Source organism: Mobula hypostoma, chromosome 14, assembly GCF_963921235.1.
Source record: "Mobula hypostoma chromosome 14, sMobHyp1.1, whole genome shotgun sequence".
Taxonomy (NCBI): domain Eukaryota; kingdom Metazoa; phylum Chordata; class Chondrichthyes; order Myliobatiformes; family Myliobatidae; genus Mobula; species Mobula hypostoma.
The window spans coordinates 6141052-6159752 of NC_086110.1; the positions used below are offsets into that span (position 1 = coordinate 6141052).

The 18701-nt window shown below is 45.3% G+C and overlaps 1 protein-coding gene across 16 annotated transcripts in view; it reads right to left on the reverse strand.

Annotated features, from left to right (window-relative positions):
* The window catches only part of mtss1lb (MTSS I-BAR domain containing 2b), a 190708-nt gene that overhangs the window by 13697 nt on the left and 158310 nt on the right, over nt 1-18701 (reverse strand). For 7 of the 16 annotated variants that reach the window (XM_063066618.1, XM_063066621.1, XM_063066619.1 and 4 more), the window contains 3 exons: nt 11069-11332; nt 2225-2410; nt 865-1041 (listed from right to left, as the gene is read on the reverse strand). In XM_063066618.1, coding sequence (XP_062922688.1) covers nt 865-1041; nt 2225-2410; nt 11069-11332 — 627 coding nt within the window. The remainder of the gene's footprint in view (nt 1-864; nt 1042-2224; nt 2411-11068; nt 11333-18701) is intronic. The other 9 variants (XM_063066629.1, XM_063066631.1, XM_063066628.1 and 6 more) reach the window with 5 other exon arrangements.

Sequence of the window (18701 nt, forward strand, 5' to 3'; positions counted from 1 at the left end):
CCTATAAAGGAAGCGTGAATGTATAGCAACTTGAACTGGGCTTTCCGTGGGAATTGGTAATGGATTCTGAGAAATACTGGATCTGGTGAGGCTGCTCCAAATGCAGCCTGTCCCAGGGTATCAGCCACTTGGAAGGTACATAGTCTTTGATTTAAACCAACAAACCAAGAGGCTGATTGGTTTACTTCTGTATCAAGGAAATATGTTCTGCAACACTGGCTAAAGCTGGAAACAGCATATCTTCAAAGCAAGCTCCTGACGTCTTGGACTGCAATGTAACTTGGAGGGTATGTGTATAAGATAACACTTCAATTTACAGATTATGTCCTACATCAAATGGTAAGAGTATGGTTATATAATGCACCCTGCATTTTAATATACTGTGCTCGTAACCTGAAGCATAACAAACTCTACCCTGTACTGTGATATAGTGCTACTGTATACACTACACCCTGAACTGTAATATACTGTACCTAACATTGTAATGAATTATACCCTGTACTGTGATTTATAGCACTGTGTACCATAATATACTGTACCTTGACATTCAGGACACTGTGATATACTGGATTTTATATTGTAAATATTCTGTCTTATTCTGTACCTGGTACTGTGATAGAGTGTCCTGCACTCTATCCTACTGTGATACACTGCTCCTTGTATCATAATATACTACACCTTGCATTTTAATACACCGCACTTTGTACTGTGATATACTGAACTTTAAAGAAACACTGCACCTTGTACTATAATAATAGCACTTTACATTGTAATATTCTCTACTCTATAGTGTGAAATACTGCCCATTGTACTGTGATAGACTATATCTAAATCTGTGATATTCAGTACTGTCGTGTACTGTACCTTAGCAGCCAGTGATGCTGCAGTCACACGAGGCCTCTGTCCCTCCTCGATGCTGATTCCTGGATAGACCACGGCAGCCGAGACCGCTTCAGCTTCGCGGTACCGCTCGACTGCCTCCTTGCGTTTCTGTAAAGTGTTCACTACTGGCTGGTCATACGGCCCAGGCTTCGACCAGTCCTGGAAAGTTGAGGCAAACGCACAGTGAATACAGATGTGAACATGGGGACTAGAAATTCACAGCCACAGGGAGGAGGAGAATTTCATTTGATTAGATATTGTAGCAAGGCAGCTATTTAAGTAATAAAGAAATTCTGGGTTTGCTTAACGGTGGCTTACTAGAAATAGCTCCAATAATGCCTACATTTGGCACCTGGAGCAACTTCACAAACCTGCCCTCTCCCCCTGCTCACCTATCCTCAGACTGCCCAGTCAACTGCTTTCAGCCACCACAGTTCACCTGGTTTCAGCAATCATTTCCTCCATCTGCTCCTGATACACAACCCTTGCTCTTCTGTTCTTTCTGTTCCTTCGCCCTGCAAGTGCTGACAGCATTTGTACACTGACTGGGGAGGGCTATCACCTTCCATCCCAGGGCAATGTGGAGCAAGAGTGGCTTACCAAAATACCAGGCATTTATCTTTAAATGAACATGGTCACAAGAAACAAAGAACTCCAGAAATCTGAAAAAAAGATGATGATATGGGAGATACTCAGCATTATTGAGAGAGAAATTAAGTTCATTCTTTACTGCACTGAAACGTTAACCCTCTTTCCCTCTCTGCCTCACTTGCTCATAGTTCCCTGCAGTTATTGCTTTTATGGGTAAGGGGAATGTGGTTGTATCTTGACCAGCAGAAACTGGTCTGGGTGGTGGAAATGTAGGGCAGGGGATGCAAACTTGGCAGCATAATAAGCTGTTTCCTGGTTAGTACTGAGAGAAAAGATATTCATTCCTGGAAAATTTCATCTCTTCTGGAATCTGGGATCACTGGTATCTTTACTCTGCTACTTTTTCTTTCTTGTCTGTTTCTTCCATCTTCAAGTTGCCTCCTTCACCTCTCACCACCCCAGACCGTCTCCTGCGCAGAGACCCCTTTCCCAGAATTTTTAGCTGCCTCCACCACAGATCATGATCGAATTGGCTGCATTCCAGTTTCTAATTCAATTAGTTTCAGGCTGCCTCTGAATTAAAGCACCACCATTAAAACAGGCAGGCACAAAAAAGGTGTTAACGTGCAGTGGATTCCGAGATCACGCATGCAAGTGATTGGGGCAGAGCAGCAGATGCATGAGGAGAACATGATGAGAGGTAAGCGCAAATTGAATGAACTGTAACAACACAAAAAGTGAACAAACCAACCTTCCAGCTAGGAATCGATGAGGCAGGGCTAGTTCGAAGGGGGTGGTTAAAGGAAGGGTTATCAGAGAAAACAGCAGGGCCAGGCCCAGCACGCGACCTGGTGTCAGGGATGGTGGGAGCACAGCCAAATAACGCAGGTGAACAGCACTCACTAGGAAGATGGCAATGTACATAACCAGGCATGAACTGCAGATGGAAGAACATGATGTCAGCACAAGCAATAAGTGCACAGCTGTCAGATGGCTTGCAAGAAAAAGGTTAAAAAAAACACAACTTAATCAGGGGCTTTCCATGCGAAAGCATCAGACACACAACCAACAGTTCAACTATTTAAAGTACAAACACTGGATACCAAGGGAAGATGGCTAAAGGTGCAACTTGTTGATCTGGTAGATTTCTCCCCAGAAAAATTCGTACGCAGGTTTCTGATCAGACATGGGCTGGAGGTGTGAGATAACTAGCTGACCCAAATGCATTAAAACTTGCACTAATGGGCAAGAGATCCTGTTGTTTTGATGTACCAAAGTTTTCAAATCTTAAAGCAAAGCCTTCTTCAATCAGAGCAACCACAGCTAAAGCCAATCGAAGGACTAAGTGCTTTTTGAAATATTGTGTTTTGCAAAAAATTTCTCTTGAAACACTGCTACAAGCAATTGGGCTCCAAAACTAGAGGACCATTATCCAAGTCCCCAACAAACCTTCTCCAACTCACTATTTAACCTCACATCCTTCTGGATACAGCTAAATACTGTAAGTTTTCAAAGTATTCACCAGTGAATTCTTCAACAAGTTTCTGTTTGAAGCCAAGCCTTCTGTCATTCCGTCAGACATCATACAACTTGCATCATCTTGATTTTGCAAAAGGTACACGATATTTTACATCAACAGGCTATTTATGCATAATGAATCCAATTATCAGTATCAAGAGTCCAATTGTACTATATTTCTACTGTTTCACACTTAAACGTTAATATCTTGCGATTCTGTGTTTTCCTGTGTATACATTTTTGGTTTTCTTCCAGTGACTGAATTTGATCTTTCTTTGAATATTTTGTGATACCTGCTTTGATATTGCTTGATACTTATTTTGATATTGAATTTCATATTGATTTATGGAAAACACTTTGTAACTCTAGGGAGGATATTTTAGCCGTGGCAAATGGTATAGTATAGAATTGTACAGAGGTGTTATGTAATGAAGCAGTGCCAACCTGAATTACATCCATTCAAGCACAACATTTTAGAGGTGATTTGATCAAGGGGTTTTAACTGAAAAGTGATTTAATAAGGTGGATAAAGAGAAATAGTTTCCTGGGATGGAGAAGTGAAATCATAAATTAGAGCTGAGTTCACTCCTTTACCACCACATCGCAACAAAATTCAGGAGTAGTCAGGAGACACAAGGGCAATGGAAAACTAGAATCCTCTTGCCAAAAGTTCTCTATGATGGGAACATACTAATACTGAAAAAAATTGAGTACTAATGTGGAAATTAATAGAGTACTAACACTGAAATCAATAGAATATTAACGCTAAAATCAATAGAGTATTAACGCTGAAATCAATACAGTAAAATGCAGAAATTAACAGAATACTAATGCTGAAATCAACAGAATACTAATGCTGAAATCAACAGAATACTAATGCTGAAATCATAGAATTCAATTAGCTGTAAAGCAACTGAGAGATAAAAGTAAATACAGCTGCCTTCTAATTCAGTGCTAGAACAGAACTGATGGGTTGAATGGCCTTTTCCTGTCTGTGTCAAGGGTTAGGATAGTACACTGAGATGGAGTTAAGATATCTGCCTCTTTGAGCTCATCCACGGAAACAGCTCAAATTCCTCTCTCTGTCTCTGTCTTTTCCTTTCCGAGGTTGCTGGGGTGTGTCGAGGTCTGATCTGCAAAAGCACTCAAAATGTGTTTTTTTAAAATGGTGGTGAGTTCCTGCTCCTGGAGCTCACCAGCTGATCCTTTTCCAACATTCTCCAGGCACGGCTTGGAAGGTGGTGCCTCCAGGGACAACCGATTCCAGGCCGGTGCTGCCGACTGAGGCATCGTGAGAGAAGGAACATCAGGAATTCGCTGTGGCAGACGTATGGAAGGAGTTCTCTGTAGTTGAGCGAATGCCCTCTCTCTCTCTTCTTCTTGATGGTGGGGAGTGTTTGTTGCCCCTTTCTCTGTGAAATGGGCAACATCTCACCTGTGTAAATTGCGGAAAGGAAGTATGTGTGTGGGGCCAGTGTTCTGTGCTCGGTGCCAGATGTGGGAGGTCCTGGGATCTCCCAGCCTCCCGGACAGCTATATCTGCACCCGGTGTGTCGAGCTGCAGCTCCTAAGGGACTGCGTTAGGGAACTGGAGTTGCAGCCCGATGACCTTCGTCTAGTCAGGGAGAGTGAGGATGTGATAGAAAGGAGTTATAGGCAGGTGGTCACACTGGGGCCACGGGAGACAGACAAGTGAGTCACAGTCAGGAGAGGGAAGGGGAAGAGTCAGGTACTAGAGAGTACCCCTGTGACTGTCCCCCTGAACAATAAGTACTCCTGTTTGAGTACTGTTGGGGGGGACAGCATACCTGCGGGAAGCGACAGTGGCTGTGCCTCTGGCACAGAGTCCGGCCCTGTGGCTCAGAAGGGTAGGGAAAGGAAGAGAAAGGCAGTAGTGATAGGGGACTCTATAGTTAGGGGGTGATTCTGTGGACGCAGGAAAGAAACTTGGATGGTAGTTTGCCCCCACCCCAGGTGCCAGGGTCTGGGACATTTCAGATCACGTCTACGATATCATGCAGTGGGAGGGAGAACAGCCAGACGTCGTGGTACATATTGGTACCAATGACATAGGTAGGAAAAGGGAAGAGGTCCTGGAAACAGACTACAGGGAGTTAGGAAGAAAGTTGAGAAGCAGGACTGCAAAGGTAGTAACCTCGGGATTACTGCTTGTGCCACGTTGACAGTGAATATAGGAATAGAATGAGGTGGAGGATAAATGTGTGGCTGAGCGATTGGAGCAGGGGGCAGGGATTCAGATTTCTGGATCATTGGGACCTCTTCTGGGGCAGGTGTGACCTGTACAACAGCGGCCTCAATGACTACAGACCGGTGGCATTGACCTCCCACATCATGAAGACCTTGGAGAGACTTGTTCTAGAGCTGCTCCGGCCTATGGTCAGGCCACACTTAGATCCCCTCCAGTTCACCTACCAGCCCCGACTAGGAGTTGAGGATGCCATCGTCTTCCTGCTGAACCGTGTCTACGTCCACCTGGACAAGCCAGTGAGCACTGTGAGGGTCATATTTTTTGACTTCTCCAGTGCGTTCAACATCATCCGCCCTGCTCTGCTGGGGGAGAAGCTGACAGCGATGCAGGTGGATGCTTCCCTGGTGTCATGGATTCTTGATTACCTGACTGGCAGACCACAGTACGTGTGCTTGCAACACTATGTGTCCGACAGAGTGATCAGCAGCACTGGGGCTCCACAGGGGACTGTCTTGTCTCCCTTTCTCTTCACCATTTACACCTCGGACTTCAACTACTGCACAGAGTCTTGTCATCTTCAGAAGTTTTCAGATGACTCTGCCATAGTTGGATGAATCAGCAAGGGAGATGAGGCTGAGTACAGGGCTACAGTAGGAAACTTTGTCACATGGTGGGAGCAGAATTATCTGCAGCTTAATGTGAAAAAGACTAAGGAGCTGGTGGTAGACCTGAGGAAAGCTAAGGTACCGGTGACCCCTGTTTCCATCCAGGGGGTCTGTGTGGACATGGTGGAGGATTACAAGTACCTGGGGATACGAATTGACAATAAACTGGACTGGTCAAAGAACACTGAGGCTGTCTACAAGAAGGGTCAGAGCTGTCTCTATTTCCTGAGGAGACTGAGGTCCTTTAACATCTGTCGGACGATGCTGAGGATGTTCTACTAGTCTGTGGTGGCCAGTGTTATCATGTTTGCTGTTGTGTGCTGGGGCAGCAGGCTGAGGGTAGCAGACACCAACAGAATCAACAAACTCATTCGTAAGGCCAGTGATGTTGTGGGGATGGAACTGGACTCTCTCACGGTGGTGTCTGAAAAGAGGATGCTGTCTAAGTTGCATGCCATCTTGGTCAATGTCTCCCATCCACTACACAACAGAATCAACAAACTCAATCGTAAGGCCAGTGATGTTGTAGGGATGGAACTGGACTCTCTCATGGTGGTGTCTGAAAAGAGGATGCTGTCCAAGTTGCATGCCATCTTAGTCAATGTCTCCCATCCACTACATAATGTACTGGTTGGGCACAGGAGTACCTTCAGCCAGAGACTCATTCCACCGAGATGCAACACAGAGCGTCATAGGAAGTCATTCCTGCCTGTGGCCATCAAACTTTACAACTCCTCCCTTGGAGGGTCAGACATCCTGAGCCAATAGGCTGGTCCTGGACTTATTTCATAATTTACTGGCATAATTTACATATTACTATTTAACTATTTATGGTTCTATTACTATTTATTATTTATGGAGCAACTGTAACAAAAACCAATTTCCCCCAGGATTAATAAAGTATGACTATGACTACTACTATACAAAAAGGATGGGTTGCACTTGAATCCCGGGGGACCAATATCCTGGCGTGGAGGTTTGCAAAGTCTGTTGGGGAGTGTTTAAACTTGAATTATTAAGGGGTGGGAACCGAACTGAAAAGACTGGGGAAGAGGCGGTTGGCTCACAAATAGAGAAAGCTTGGAGACAGTGTGTGAGGGAGGATAGGCAGGTGATAGAGAAGGGACACGCTCAGACTGACGGTTTGAGATGTGTCTATTTTAACACAAGGAGTGTTGTGAACAAAGCGGATGAGCTTAGAGTGTGGATCAGTACTTGGAGATAGGATGTTGTGGCCATTACAGAGACTTGAATGGCTCAGGGACAGGAATGGTTACTTCAAGTGCCGGGTTTTAGATGTTTCAGAAAGGACAGGGAGGGAGGCAAAAGAGGTGGGGGCGTGGCATTGTTGTTCAGAGATAGTGTCATGGCTGCAGAAAAGGTGGACGTCATGGAGGGATTGTCTACAGAGTATCTGCGGGAGGAGGTTAGGAACAGGAAGGGGTCAATAACTCTACTGGGTGTTTTTAATAGGCCGACTAATAGTAACAGGGATATCAAGGAGCAGATAGGAAACAGATCCTGAAAAGGTGTAATAATAACAGAGTTGTCATGGTGGGAGATCTTAATTTCCGAAATATTGATTGGCATCTCCCTAGAGTGAGGGGTTTAGATGGGGTGGAGTTTGTTAGGTGTGTTCAGGAAGGTTTCCTGACACAATATGTTGATAAGCCTCCAAGAGGAGAGACTGTACTTGATTTGGTATTGGGAAATGAACCTTGTCAGGTGTCAGATCTCTCAGTGGGAGAGCATTTTGGAGATCATAATTCTATCTCCTTTACAATAGCACTGGAGAGGGATAGGAACAGACAAGTTAGAAAAGTGTTTAATTGGAGTAAGGGGAATTATGAGGCTATCAGGCAGGAACATGGAAGCTTAAATCAGGAGCAGATGTTCTCAGGGAAAGGTATGGAAGAAATGTGGCAAATGTTCCAGGGGATATTTGTGTGGAGTTCTGCATAGGTACGTTCCATTGAGACAGGGAAGTTATGGTAGGGTACAGGAACCGTGGTGTACAAACACCGCAGTAAATCTAGTCACGAAGAAAAGAAAAGCTTACAAAAGGTTCAGAGAGCTAGGTAACGTTAGAGATCTAGAAAATTATAAGGTTAACAGGAAATTCGGAGAGCCAGAAGGGGCCATGAGAAGGCCTTGGCGGGCAGGATTAAGGAAAACCCTCAAGGTATTCTACAAGTATGTGACGAGCAAGAGGATAAGACGTGAAAGAGTAGGAGCTGTCAAGTGTAACAGTGGAAAAGTGTATATGGAACCAGAGGAGACAGCAGAGGTACTTAATGAATACTTTACTTCAGTATTCACTATGGAAAAGGATCTTGGTGATTGTAGTGATGACTTGCAGCGGACTGAAAATCTTGAGCATATAGATATTAAGAAAGGGGTTGTGCTGGAGCTTTTGGAAAGCATCAAGTTGGATAAGTCACTGGGACCAGATGATATGTACCCCAGGCTACTGTGGGAGGCGAGGGAGGAGATTGCTGAGCCTCTGGCAATGATCTTTGAATCATCAATGGGGACGGGAGAGGTTCCGGAGGATTGGAAGGCTGCAGATTTTGTTCCTTTATTCAAGAAAGGGAGTAGAGATAGCCTAGGAAATTATAGGTCAGTGAGCCTTACTTCAGTGGTTGGTAAGCTGATGGAGAAGATCCTGAGAGGCAGGATTTATGAATATTTGGAGAGACATAATATGGTTAGGAATAGTCAGCATGGCTTTGTGAAAGGCAGGTCATGTCTTATGAGCCTGATTGAATTTTTTGAGGATGAGACTAAACACATTGATGAAGGAAGAGCAGTAGATGTAGTGTTATGGATTTCAGCAAGGCACTTGATAAGGTACCCCATGCAAGGCTTATTGAGAAAGTGAGGAGGCATGGGATCCAAGGGGACATTGCTTTGTGGATCTAGAACTGCTTGCCCACAGAAGGCAAAGAATGGTTGTAGACGGGTCATATTCTGCATGGAGGTTGGTGACCAGTGGTGTGCCTCAGGGATCTGTTCTGGGACCCATACTCTTTGTGATTTTTATAAATGACCTGGACAAGAAAGTGGAGGGATGGGTTAGTGAGTTTGCTGATGACACAAAGGTTGGGGGTGTTGTGGATCGTGTAGAGGGCTGTCAGAGGTTGCAGCGGGACATTGATAGGATGCAAAACTGGGCTGAGAAGTGGCAGATGGAGTTCAACCCAAGTAAGTGTGAAGTGCTTCATTTTGGTAGGTCAAGTGTGATGGCAGAATATAGTATTAATGGTAAGACTGCTGGCAGTGTAGAGGATCAGAGGGATCTTGGGGTTTGAGTCTATAGGACGCTCAAAGCAGCTGCACAGGTTGACTCTGTGGTTAAGAAGGCATACAGTGTATTGGCCTTCATCAATCGTGGAATTGAATTTAGGAGCCGAAAGATAATGTTGCAGTTATATAGGACCCTGGTCAGACCCCACTTGGAGTATTGTGCTCAGTTCTGGTCGCTTCACTACAGGAAGGATATGGAAACCATAGAAAGAGTGCAGAGGAGATTTACAAGGATGTTGCCTGAATTGGGGAGCATACCTTATGAAAACAGGTTGAGTGAACTCGGCCTTTTCTCCTTGGAGCGATGGAGGATGAGAGGTGACCTGATAGAGGTGTATAAGATGATGAGAGGCATTGATTGTGTGGATAGTCAGAGGCTTTTTCCCAGGGCTGAAATGGCTGCCACAAGAGGGCACAGGTTTAAGGTTCTTGGGAGTAGGAACAGAGGAGATGTCAGGGATAAGTTTTTTTTACAGAGAGTGGTGAGTGCATGGAATGGGCTGCCAGCAACAGTGGTGGAGGCAGATACGATGGGGTCTCTTAAGAGGCTTTTGGATAGGTACATGGAGCTTAGAAAAATAGAGGGCTATGGGTAAGCCTAGTAATTTCTAAAGTAGGGACATGTTCGACACAACTTTGTGGGCCGAAGGGCCTATATTGTGCTGTAGGTTTTCTATGTTTCTGTCTCTCTGTCCCTTGTGAGACAGAGAGTGAGAGAGAGCGAACGCGTGAGAAAGAGAGAGAGAGACAGAAAGAGTGCGAGAGAGAGAACGAACCCTGTGGCATGTCAAACTGTCAGGCAAACAATAGCTTTTGTTAACTGCAGATCATGGTGTCTCTTTGGATGGCTTGCTGTTGCTTGGCGGGTGGTGGGCACTGATGCTTTTTTGCTGATATGGGCGGCGGGGAGGTTGATGCATTGATGCTTGCAGGGGAGGCGGGAGAGGGGGCTTTGGGGTTCCATCGTTTTTCTGTCGTCATTCTTTTGGGGTTCTGTTTTTCATGAATGTCTGTGAAGACTAAGCACTTCAAGTTGCATACATTATATATTCTCTAATAATAAATGAAACCATTTGAACTTGAATAGGGGGTAAACTTACACCACCCTCCTCCAATGACCCTCACTTGAAGGACTGCAATATTTCAAGTAGACAACTCACCAACACCTTCTTAAGGGCAACATGAATTGCATAATTAAATGTCTGTTCAGCCTGTGAAGCCCATATCCCTTGATTGAATATTAAAAATATGGCTCGGTCTCATTTCTAGAGTTACGCCATATTATGTAAAGTGAGATGCTCCTTCCCGGAGTGAGATTGCTGATGAAACATAAAGTAGTTTTTTAAAAAAGTAAAGTGAAGGGTCTTTGATCTGAAATGCTATCTCTGCTTCTCTCTCCACAGATGCTGCCTGACCTGCTGAGTATTTCCAGCATTTTCTGATTAAATTTTCAGATTTCCAGCATCTGCTATTTTGTAATTAACTTTGTTTAAAAAAAATATATATATATTTATTTATTTATCTGGAAAATCTTCCCCTGTCCTCATTATCAACCAGTGATTCAGCAGATATACTGAAGAATTCTTACGATGATAAATGTGTGAACAATGTGTTGCCATAGAGACAGAGGAGAACCTGACATGAACACAGTGGGTCAAAGAGTCTGCTTCTCTGCAGTATAACATCATGAATGAGCCCTGTCAAACGTTTCAGTGAGAACCGTAATAGAAGCATCATACAGCTGGACTCTCTGAAGGGATTGTTGGACTAAATATGCAGATACATCCTATTGATCCCAAGTGTGCACACACCCATTAAACAAAGCTGAGCAAGGTGTTGATAGAAACACAGTTCACTTATGGAGTATATCTAAAAATGCAAACACTTTAAAACTTACAGTATCAAAATGAGGGGTGGGAATGGGCCCCAAGCACATGGACTGTGGATTAACCAAGTTATCCCGACTGTGCTGTATGGCATTTACTTGCTGGATCCTCGAGCCCGGGTGGGAGGGAATTAGCGATGAGTATGGGTGATTCACCTTTTCACCACCTGACCAGGCTCCAGCCGTGGAGCTAGAACTAACCGAGGTGGGTGAGCTACACTCGCTGACCGACTGACAGGTCTCTGATGCCTCGGAGGAAGCTGAGCTCGATGACTTCTGCGTTGGGTCCAGGGTCCAAGAAGACAAGACGAAACAATGAAAGGGAGAGAGACAAGAGCTGGTTAGAACTTCAAATACTCAGAACTTGCACCTCCTCCCTGTGACTGCACAGGTTTGCCCCCAGGTGATCTAGTTCCCTCCCACACTCCGAAGACTGACTACTGTAAATGAGCCCAAGTGTAGGTGGACATGTGGGAGAGAGTACGCTACAGGAAAAGGAACAGGGGAATGGGGTGCGGGAGTGGGCATAGACTCTACGGGCCACATCATCATAAAGTAAGGATGTAAGTAAGTGTAGAGCCAGGATTAGGTGGTCCTGGAGGCAGCGGATCAGAGTAGGTGGGAACAACCCAAGGTATTTATAGCTTTGAAATCAGAGTTATGAGTTACTCCAGAGCTGCTCAAGTTCCTCCACAGACCTTCCCAATTCTCAGATGAGTGAAGCCAGCAAGCAAATCTTGAGACCAATTTTGACTTCAGCCCAATTTTATTCCTGAATATTGTTGGCCGTGGGTCAGTTGTTCAGAAGCCAAGCGGTAAAGGTTCAAGACTTCACACCCCAGCGCCGGATGGCCGCTCTGCTCACCCAATACCAGTGAGTATGGGGCAATTTGTTGCCAGTTCCGTGCCGGCGAAGGGCAGACCTGAGGCACAGCTTCTGAGCAGTTGTTTGCTGGATGGTTCAGGGGTCACAGGCTGTCACCTGCAAGGGTTTGCCTGGAACCAAAAAAAATAACAGTGCTCTGTCGGGGTCATGCTAAGAAGGGTACTTGTGTATGTACCACAAACACCGAGGGGGTACGCCAAGCCCTGTGGAACCCAGTGGTGACAGCCCTTCACCTGTCTGTCATTATCCTGTACTTACTGATTCAAAGGCAACCTGGGATCCATGTTGTCACCTTCTCTTGACTAATACTTTGTTTTTGGCATGATCAAGGTTGATCAGACACAAAGAGAGGGAGGTAGCAGCTGCCATCACAACAGACCGGAGGTGAGTAGGGTCCAGGCGCTCTGTCAGCCCACAGAGCACACATGATCGAAGTTAGTCAGTTTAATTTGTCCCAATCCCGACTCATCACAACACTACTTGCCAGCAGCAAAATATTCAAGTTCACTGTTGAGTCTGGCTCAGTGACAGCTGACCATCATCATAACCCTTCTTTGGGGAGGTCGAGAAGGAGCAGCCTGTCTTAATCCAAGCTCAAAAGTGCTTTGTTTAGCAAACTAAATCAATCTACAATCTGCTGGGAAATTAAACCTTTCTTCATACTCTTTGTGATCTCCAAGGGATATTCCCTGTACTTGAATACAAAGTTTAGCATAACCCATCAGAGAAAATAAAGCATATGTTTGAATAGATCAATAAACTCTTGCTTTCACTTGGAGGTCTCCTGAGTTATCACAATTGTACACGCTTAGTTGTTTCTACTAGTGTTCTTTGGGATTTTCAGTCTTTAATTAAAATTAAAGAGTGTCTCGGAATGCACAGGACAGCAGAAGGCACAGCCTCAGAATAGAGGGACAACCCTTTCAAACAGAGATGAGGAGAAATTTCTTGGTTGGTGAATCTGTGGAGCTTATTGCGACAGATGGCTGGGGAGGCCAAGTCATTGGGTGTACTTAAAGTGGAGGTTGATAGGTTTTTGATTGGTAAGATGATCAAAGGTTATGGGAAGAGGGCAGGAGAATGAGGTTGAGAGGAATAATAGATCAGCCATGATCGAATGGTGCAGCAGACAGTGGGCCGAATGGCCGAATTCTTCTCCTGTGTTTTATGGTCTAATTCAGACTGGTCTTGAGCAAGGTACATTTTCAATGAATGGTGTTTATACTATTGCTGCTCCACGGAAACCTACTACAAATCCCTTAGAGGACAGAGGAATTATACTCGCACAAACTTTGTTCTTGTGCTTGTCCCTTGCTTTGCAGTGTGATAGGGGCACACAGAGTAACAACATAATTCTGCAGGTACTCATAGAGAATGCTTAGTGCATTATGACCTGGTTCAGAAAAATGTACTGTGAACGTCTGTGCGCGTGTGCATAAGGCACCTTGAAAATTCTCATTCTATTATTGAAAACCTACAGCACAATACAGGCCCTTCGGCCCACAATGTTGTGCTTACTTTAGAAATTACTGAGGGTTACCCATAGCCCCCTATTTTTAAATGCTCCATGTACCTATCCAGGAGCCTCTTAAAAGACCCTATCATATCTGCCTCCACCACCGTTGCCGGCAGCCCATTCCACGCACTCACCACTCTCTGCGTAAAAAAACTTACCCCGACATCTCCTCTGAACCTACTTCCAAGCCCCTTAAAATTACGCCCTCTCATGCTAGCCATTTCAGCCCTGGGAAAAAGCCTCAGACTATCCACACAATCAATGCCTCTCATCATCTTATACACCTCTCATCCTCCATCGCTCAAGGAGAAGAGGCCGAGTTCACTCAACCTATTGAATTGTCCCCAATCTAGGCAACATCCTTGTAATTTTCCTCTGCACCCTTTCTGTGGTTTGCACATCCTTCCTGTAGTGAGGCGACCAGAACTGAGCACAGTACTCCAAGTGGGGTCTGACCAGGGTCCTATATAGCTGCACCATCACCTTTCTGCTTCTAAATTCAATGCCACAGTTGATGAAGGCCAATGCACCATATGCCTTCTTAACCACAGAGTCAACCTGCACAGCAGCTTTGAGTGTCATTTGGACTCAGACCCCAAGATCCCTCTGATCCTCCACACTGCCTAGACTCTTACCATTAGTACTATATTCTGCCATCATATTTGACCTACCAAAATGAACTACCTCTCACTTATCTGGGTTGAACTCCATCTGCCACTTCTCAGCCCAGTTTTGCATCCTATTGATGTCCCGCTGTAACCTCTGACAGCCCTCCACACTATCCACAACACCCCCAAACTTTGTGTCATCAGCAAATCTACTAACCTATCACTCCACTCCCTCATCCAGGTCACTTATAAAAATAATGAAGAGAAGGGGTCCCAGAACAGATTCCTGAGGCACACCACTGGTCACCAACCTCCATGCAGAATATGACCCATCTACAACCACTTTTTGCCTTCTGTGGGGAAGCCAATTCTGGATCCACAAAACCATGTCCCCTTAGATCCCATGCTTCCTCAATTTCTCAATAAGCCTTGCATGGGGTACCTTATGAAACGCCTTACTGAAATCCATATACACTACATCTATTGCTTTACCTTCATCAACATGTTTAATCACATCCTCAAAAAAATCAGTCAGTCTCGTAAGGCATGACCTGCCTTTGACAAAGCCATGCTGTTTATTCCTAATCATATTATGCCTCTCCAAATGTTCACAAATCCTGCATCTCAGGATCATCTCTATCAACTTACTAACCACTGAAATAAGCCTTGCCAGTCTTTAATTTCCTGGGCTATCCCTACTCCCTTTCTTGAACAAGGGAACAACATCCGCAACCCTCTAATCCTCTGGAACTTCTCCCATCCCCACTGATGATGCAAAGATCATCACCAGAGGCTCAGCAATCTCCTCCCTTGCCTCCCACGTAGTATATCTCATCCAACTTATCCAACTTGATGCTTTCCGAAAGCACTGGCAGATCCTATTTCTTTTAATATCTATACGCTCAAGCTTTTCAGTCCGCTGTAAGTCATTGCTACAATCACCAAGATCCTTTTCCGTAGTGAATACTGAAGCAAAGTATTCATAAGTACCTCAGCTATCTCTTCTGGTTCCATACACACTTGATTAGTCCTATTCTCTAACTTCTTATCCTCTTGCTCTTCACATACTTGTAGAATGCCTTGGGGTTTTTCCTTAATCCTGCCCACCAAGGCCTTATCATGGCTCCTTCTGGCTCTCCTAATTTCATTCTTAAGCTCCTTCCTGTTAGCCATATAATCTTCTAGATCTCTATCATTACCTAGTTTTTTTTGGACCTTTCGTAAGCTTTGCTTTTCTTTTCTTCTTGAATAGGTTTTCAACAGCCTTTGTACACTACTGTTCCTGTACCCTACCATCCTTTCCCTGTCGCACTGGAATGTACCTATGCAGAACTCCACGCAAATATCCCCTGAACATTTGCCACATTACTGCCGTACATATCCCTGAGAACATCTGTTCCCAATTTATGCTTCCAAATTCCTGCCTGATAGCCTCATATTTCCCCTTACTCCAATTAAACGCTTTCCTAACTTGTCTGTTCCTATCCTTCTCCAATGCTATTCTCTGATATAAACAAATAATTTAGCCCCACAAGCAATATTTCAATGAACTCCTGTGATCTGTGCTTTCTCAAAAGACCTTTTTCAGATTCCAGCAAAGTGATTATGCTCCCTACCTTTGGAACATTTGCACTGTGAACATTCACAGCCTATTGTGCGTTGTGGATTAACAATTTACTGTGAACAGCCACGATATCGATCCTCTTTTGCGCACTTATTTACAGAATCGAATCAATACAGAAAGATATGACATGGAATTGGGTAATTGAGTCTGTTTCAGTCATCAACTCCATGCTCATCTTGTTTTTTTTTATTTTCCACACCACATGAATTCCCCCCTAACTGAGATTCTACCACTCACCTACACGCTAGAAGTAATTTACAGCAAAAAATCCAAGACCTTGGGATGTAGGAAGGAACCAGATCACCCTGAGGGAAATCTGCAGAGTTAAGGAGAGAACGTGCAAACTCCTCACCGACAGCACCCGAGGTCAGGATGGAACTTGGGTCCCTGGAGCTGGTCGCTGAGCTACACTACAGGATTAGCCAGAGGCAACTGACAGTCATGGATAGTGTCTAAACTCCATACGGACAGGACCTGAGGTGGAATTGAACCAGCTGTGCCAGCTATGCTTTCAGTCTTCCATGCATCATAAGTCTTCATTCAGAGCAGGGTGAGCATACTCACAATCCTGTGATAAAATCAAGTGGCATTGTGAACAGAAATGGTTCTTGTAGCCACATGCCTTACTGTAGGTTGGGGAAAAACCTGTTCTGGTGAGTCACCTCTATCTGATTCATGCTGCCTTCTCTTTGGTTTGTCTCCTTGCAGCGCTGCGAGCATACTCTAGAAACTGATCACGTTACCTGGGCATTAATCTAACGATCTTTCTCCAAATCAGACAAATGTCAAAGTCCCAAGGCACCATGTGTAGGAACTCTGCACCTTACGCTGCTCATACTTGTGACAGTCAGATCTGCTGGGTGAGATTCATTGTCCAAGAAGGCAGTTCTGCAACACTTCGTGAGAGCAAAGAGCATGACAAGGCTCAGAAGTCATGGTCGTCAGCTGCAATCAAGGAAGACACCAGCTGTGATGCAGTTGCTAATGTTGCCACGCAAAAGTGCGGGACGGACACCAGTGTAGACTTGGAACATAGACTGTTCCACGTAGCTGACAAACAGACAAGGCAAGCAGAGCTGGGACCCATGTGAATGCCCATGGCTACACTTTTTGTTTGAAGGAAGTGGAAGGAGCCAAAGGAGAAATTATTAAGAGTGAGGACAAGTTCTGCTAAGTGGAGGGGAACTAGTTGGGTCTGGTGTCCAGAAAGAAAAGGAGAGCTTTGAGGCCTTCTCGGTGGGGGATGGAGGTGTATAAGGACTGGATATCCATGGTAAAAATAAGATGATGAGGGCCAGGGAACCTGAAATCAGTCAACTCCATTGGTGCTTCTTCCTGCACCCGTGCTGAACCCATTGACTTCATCTACTTTGCCTCCAACTTCCATCCTGCCCTCAAATTCACCTGGTCCGTTGTTGATACCCCCTTCCCTTTCTCGATCTCACTGTCTCTGTCTCCGGAGACAGCTTATCCACCGATGTCTATTACAAACCCACGGACTTTCACAGCTACCTGGACTACACCTCGCCCCACCCTGCTGCTTGTAAAAACACCAATCGCCTTCTCTCAATTCCTCCATCTCCGCCATATCTGCCGTGAGGATGAGGCTTTTCATTCTAGAATGAAGGAGATTTCCTCCTTTTTCAAAAAATGGGGCTTTCTTTCCTCCACCATCAACACTGCCTTCAACCGCATCTCTTCCATTTCACACACATCTGCTCTTACCCCATCCTCCCACCATCCTACCAGGGATAGGGTTCTTCCTGTCTTCACCTACCACCCCCCCAGCCTCCATGTCCAGCACATAATTCCACGAAACTTCTGCCACCTCTAACGGGAGGTCAATCCCGGAACATCAATCGCTCCCCTCCCACTTTCTGCTTTCCACAGGGATCGCTCCCTACGCAACTCCCTTGTCCATCTGTCCCTCCCCACGAATCTCACTCCTGGTGCTCGTCCATGCAAGTGGAACAAGTTCTTCACTTGCCCCTACACCTCCTCCCACACTACCATTCAGGGCCCTAAATAGTCCTTCCAGGTGAGACAACACTTCACCTGTGAGTCTGTTGGGGTCACCTGTGTCCAGTGCTCCCGCTGTGGCCTCTTGTATATCAGTGAGACCGGACGTAGAATGGGAGACCACTTTGCCAAGCACCTACGCTCTGTCCGCCAGAACAAGTGGGATCTCCCAGTGGCCGCCCATTTTAATTCCACTTCCCATTCCCATTCCACTGTTGTGATGAGGCCACACCAAGGCTGAAGGAAACAACACCTTATATTCTGTTTGGGTAGCCTCTAACCTGATGGTATGAACGTCGATTTCTCAAACTTTCGGTAATGCCCTCTACCTCCCTCACCATCTCCCATCCCCCTTTCCCTTTCTCACCCTATCTCCTTGCCCACCCATCACCTCCCCCTGGTGCTCCGCTCTCCCCTCTTTTTTTTCTTCCGTGGCCTTCTGTTTTCTTCATCAATCAACTTCCCAGTTCTTTACTTCATCCTTCCACCTATCACTTGGTGTTTCTCCCCTCCCCCAGCTTTTAAATCGACTCCTCAGCTTTTTTCCCCTCCAGTCCTGCCGAAGGGTTTCGGTCCTAACGTCCATAGATGCTGCCTGGCCTGCTGAATTCCTCCAACATTGTGTGGGTTGACATGGAATAAAACCTGCTTTCTTCCAGTCAAGATGGTGCTAGCAAGCAATGATTCCTTGGGCGACATCTTCCAGAGAACAAAAACTTTCAGATTATTTCACTTATTCTGTGCTTTCTGCTTGTTCTTTTTGTTTTGCTTGTGTCATGGAAACTGTAACGTACAGTTTGAACCCCGATGGAAGGACCCAGCACAGTGAGCTGCCTCGTGGAGATCAGAGATGGGCGGGGGGAGTGGGGAGAACACAAGCTGACTCATGGAAACGACTAACGGCAAGACAACTCCATCTCAAAGCAGGAGGAAGAGTGAAGAACTGAGGTGAAAGCAAAGGGGGTCAGCGATTGCTCCCAATGGAGGACACC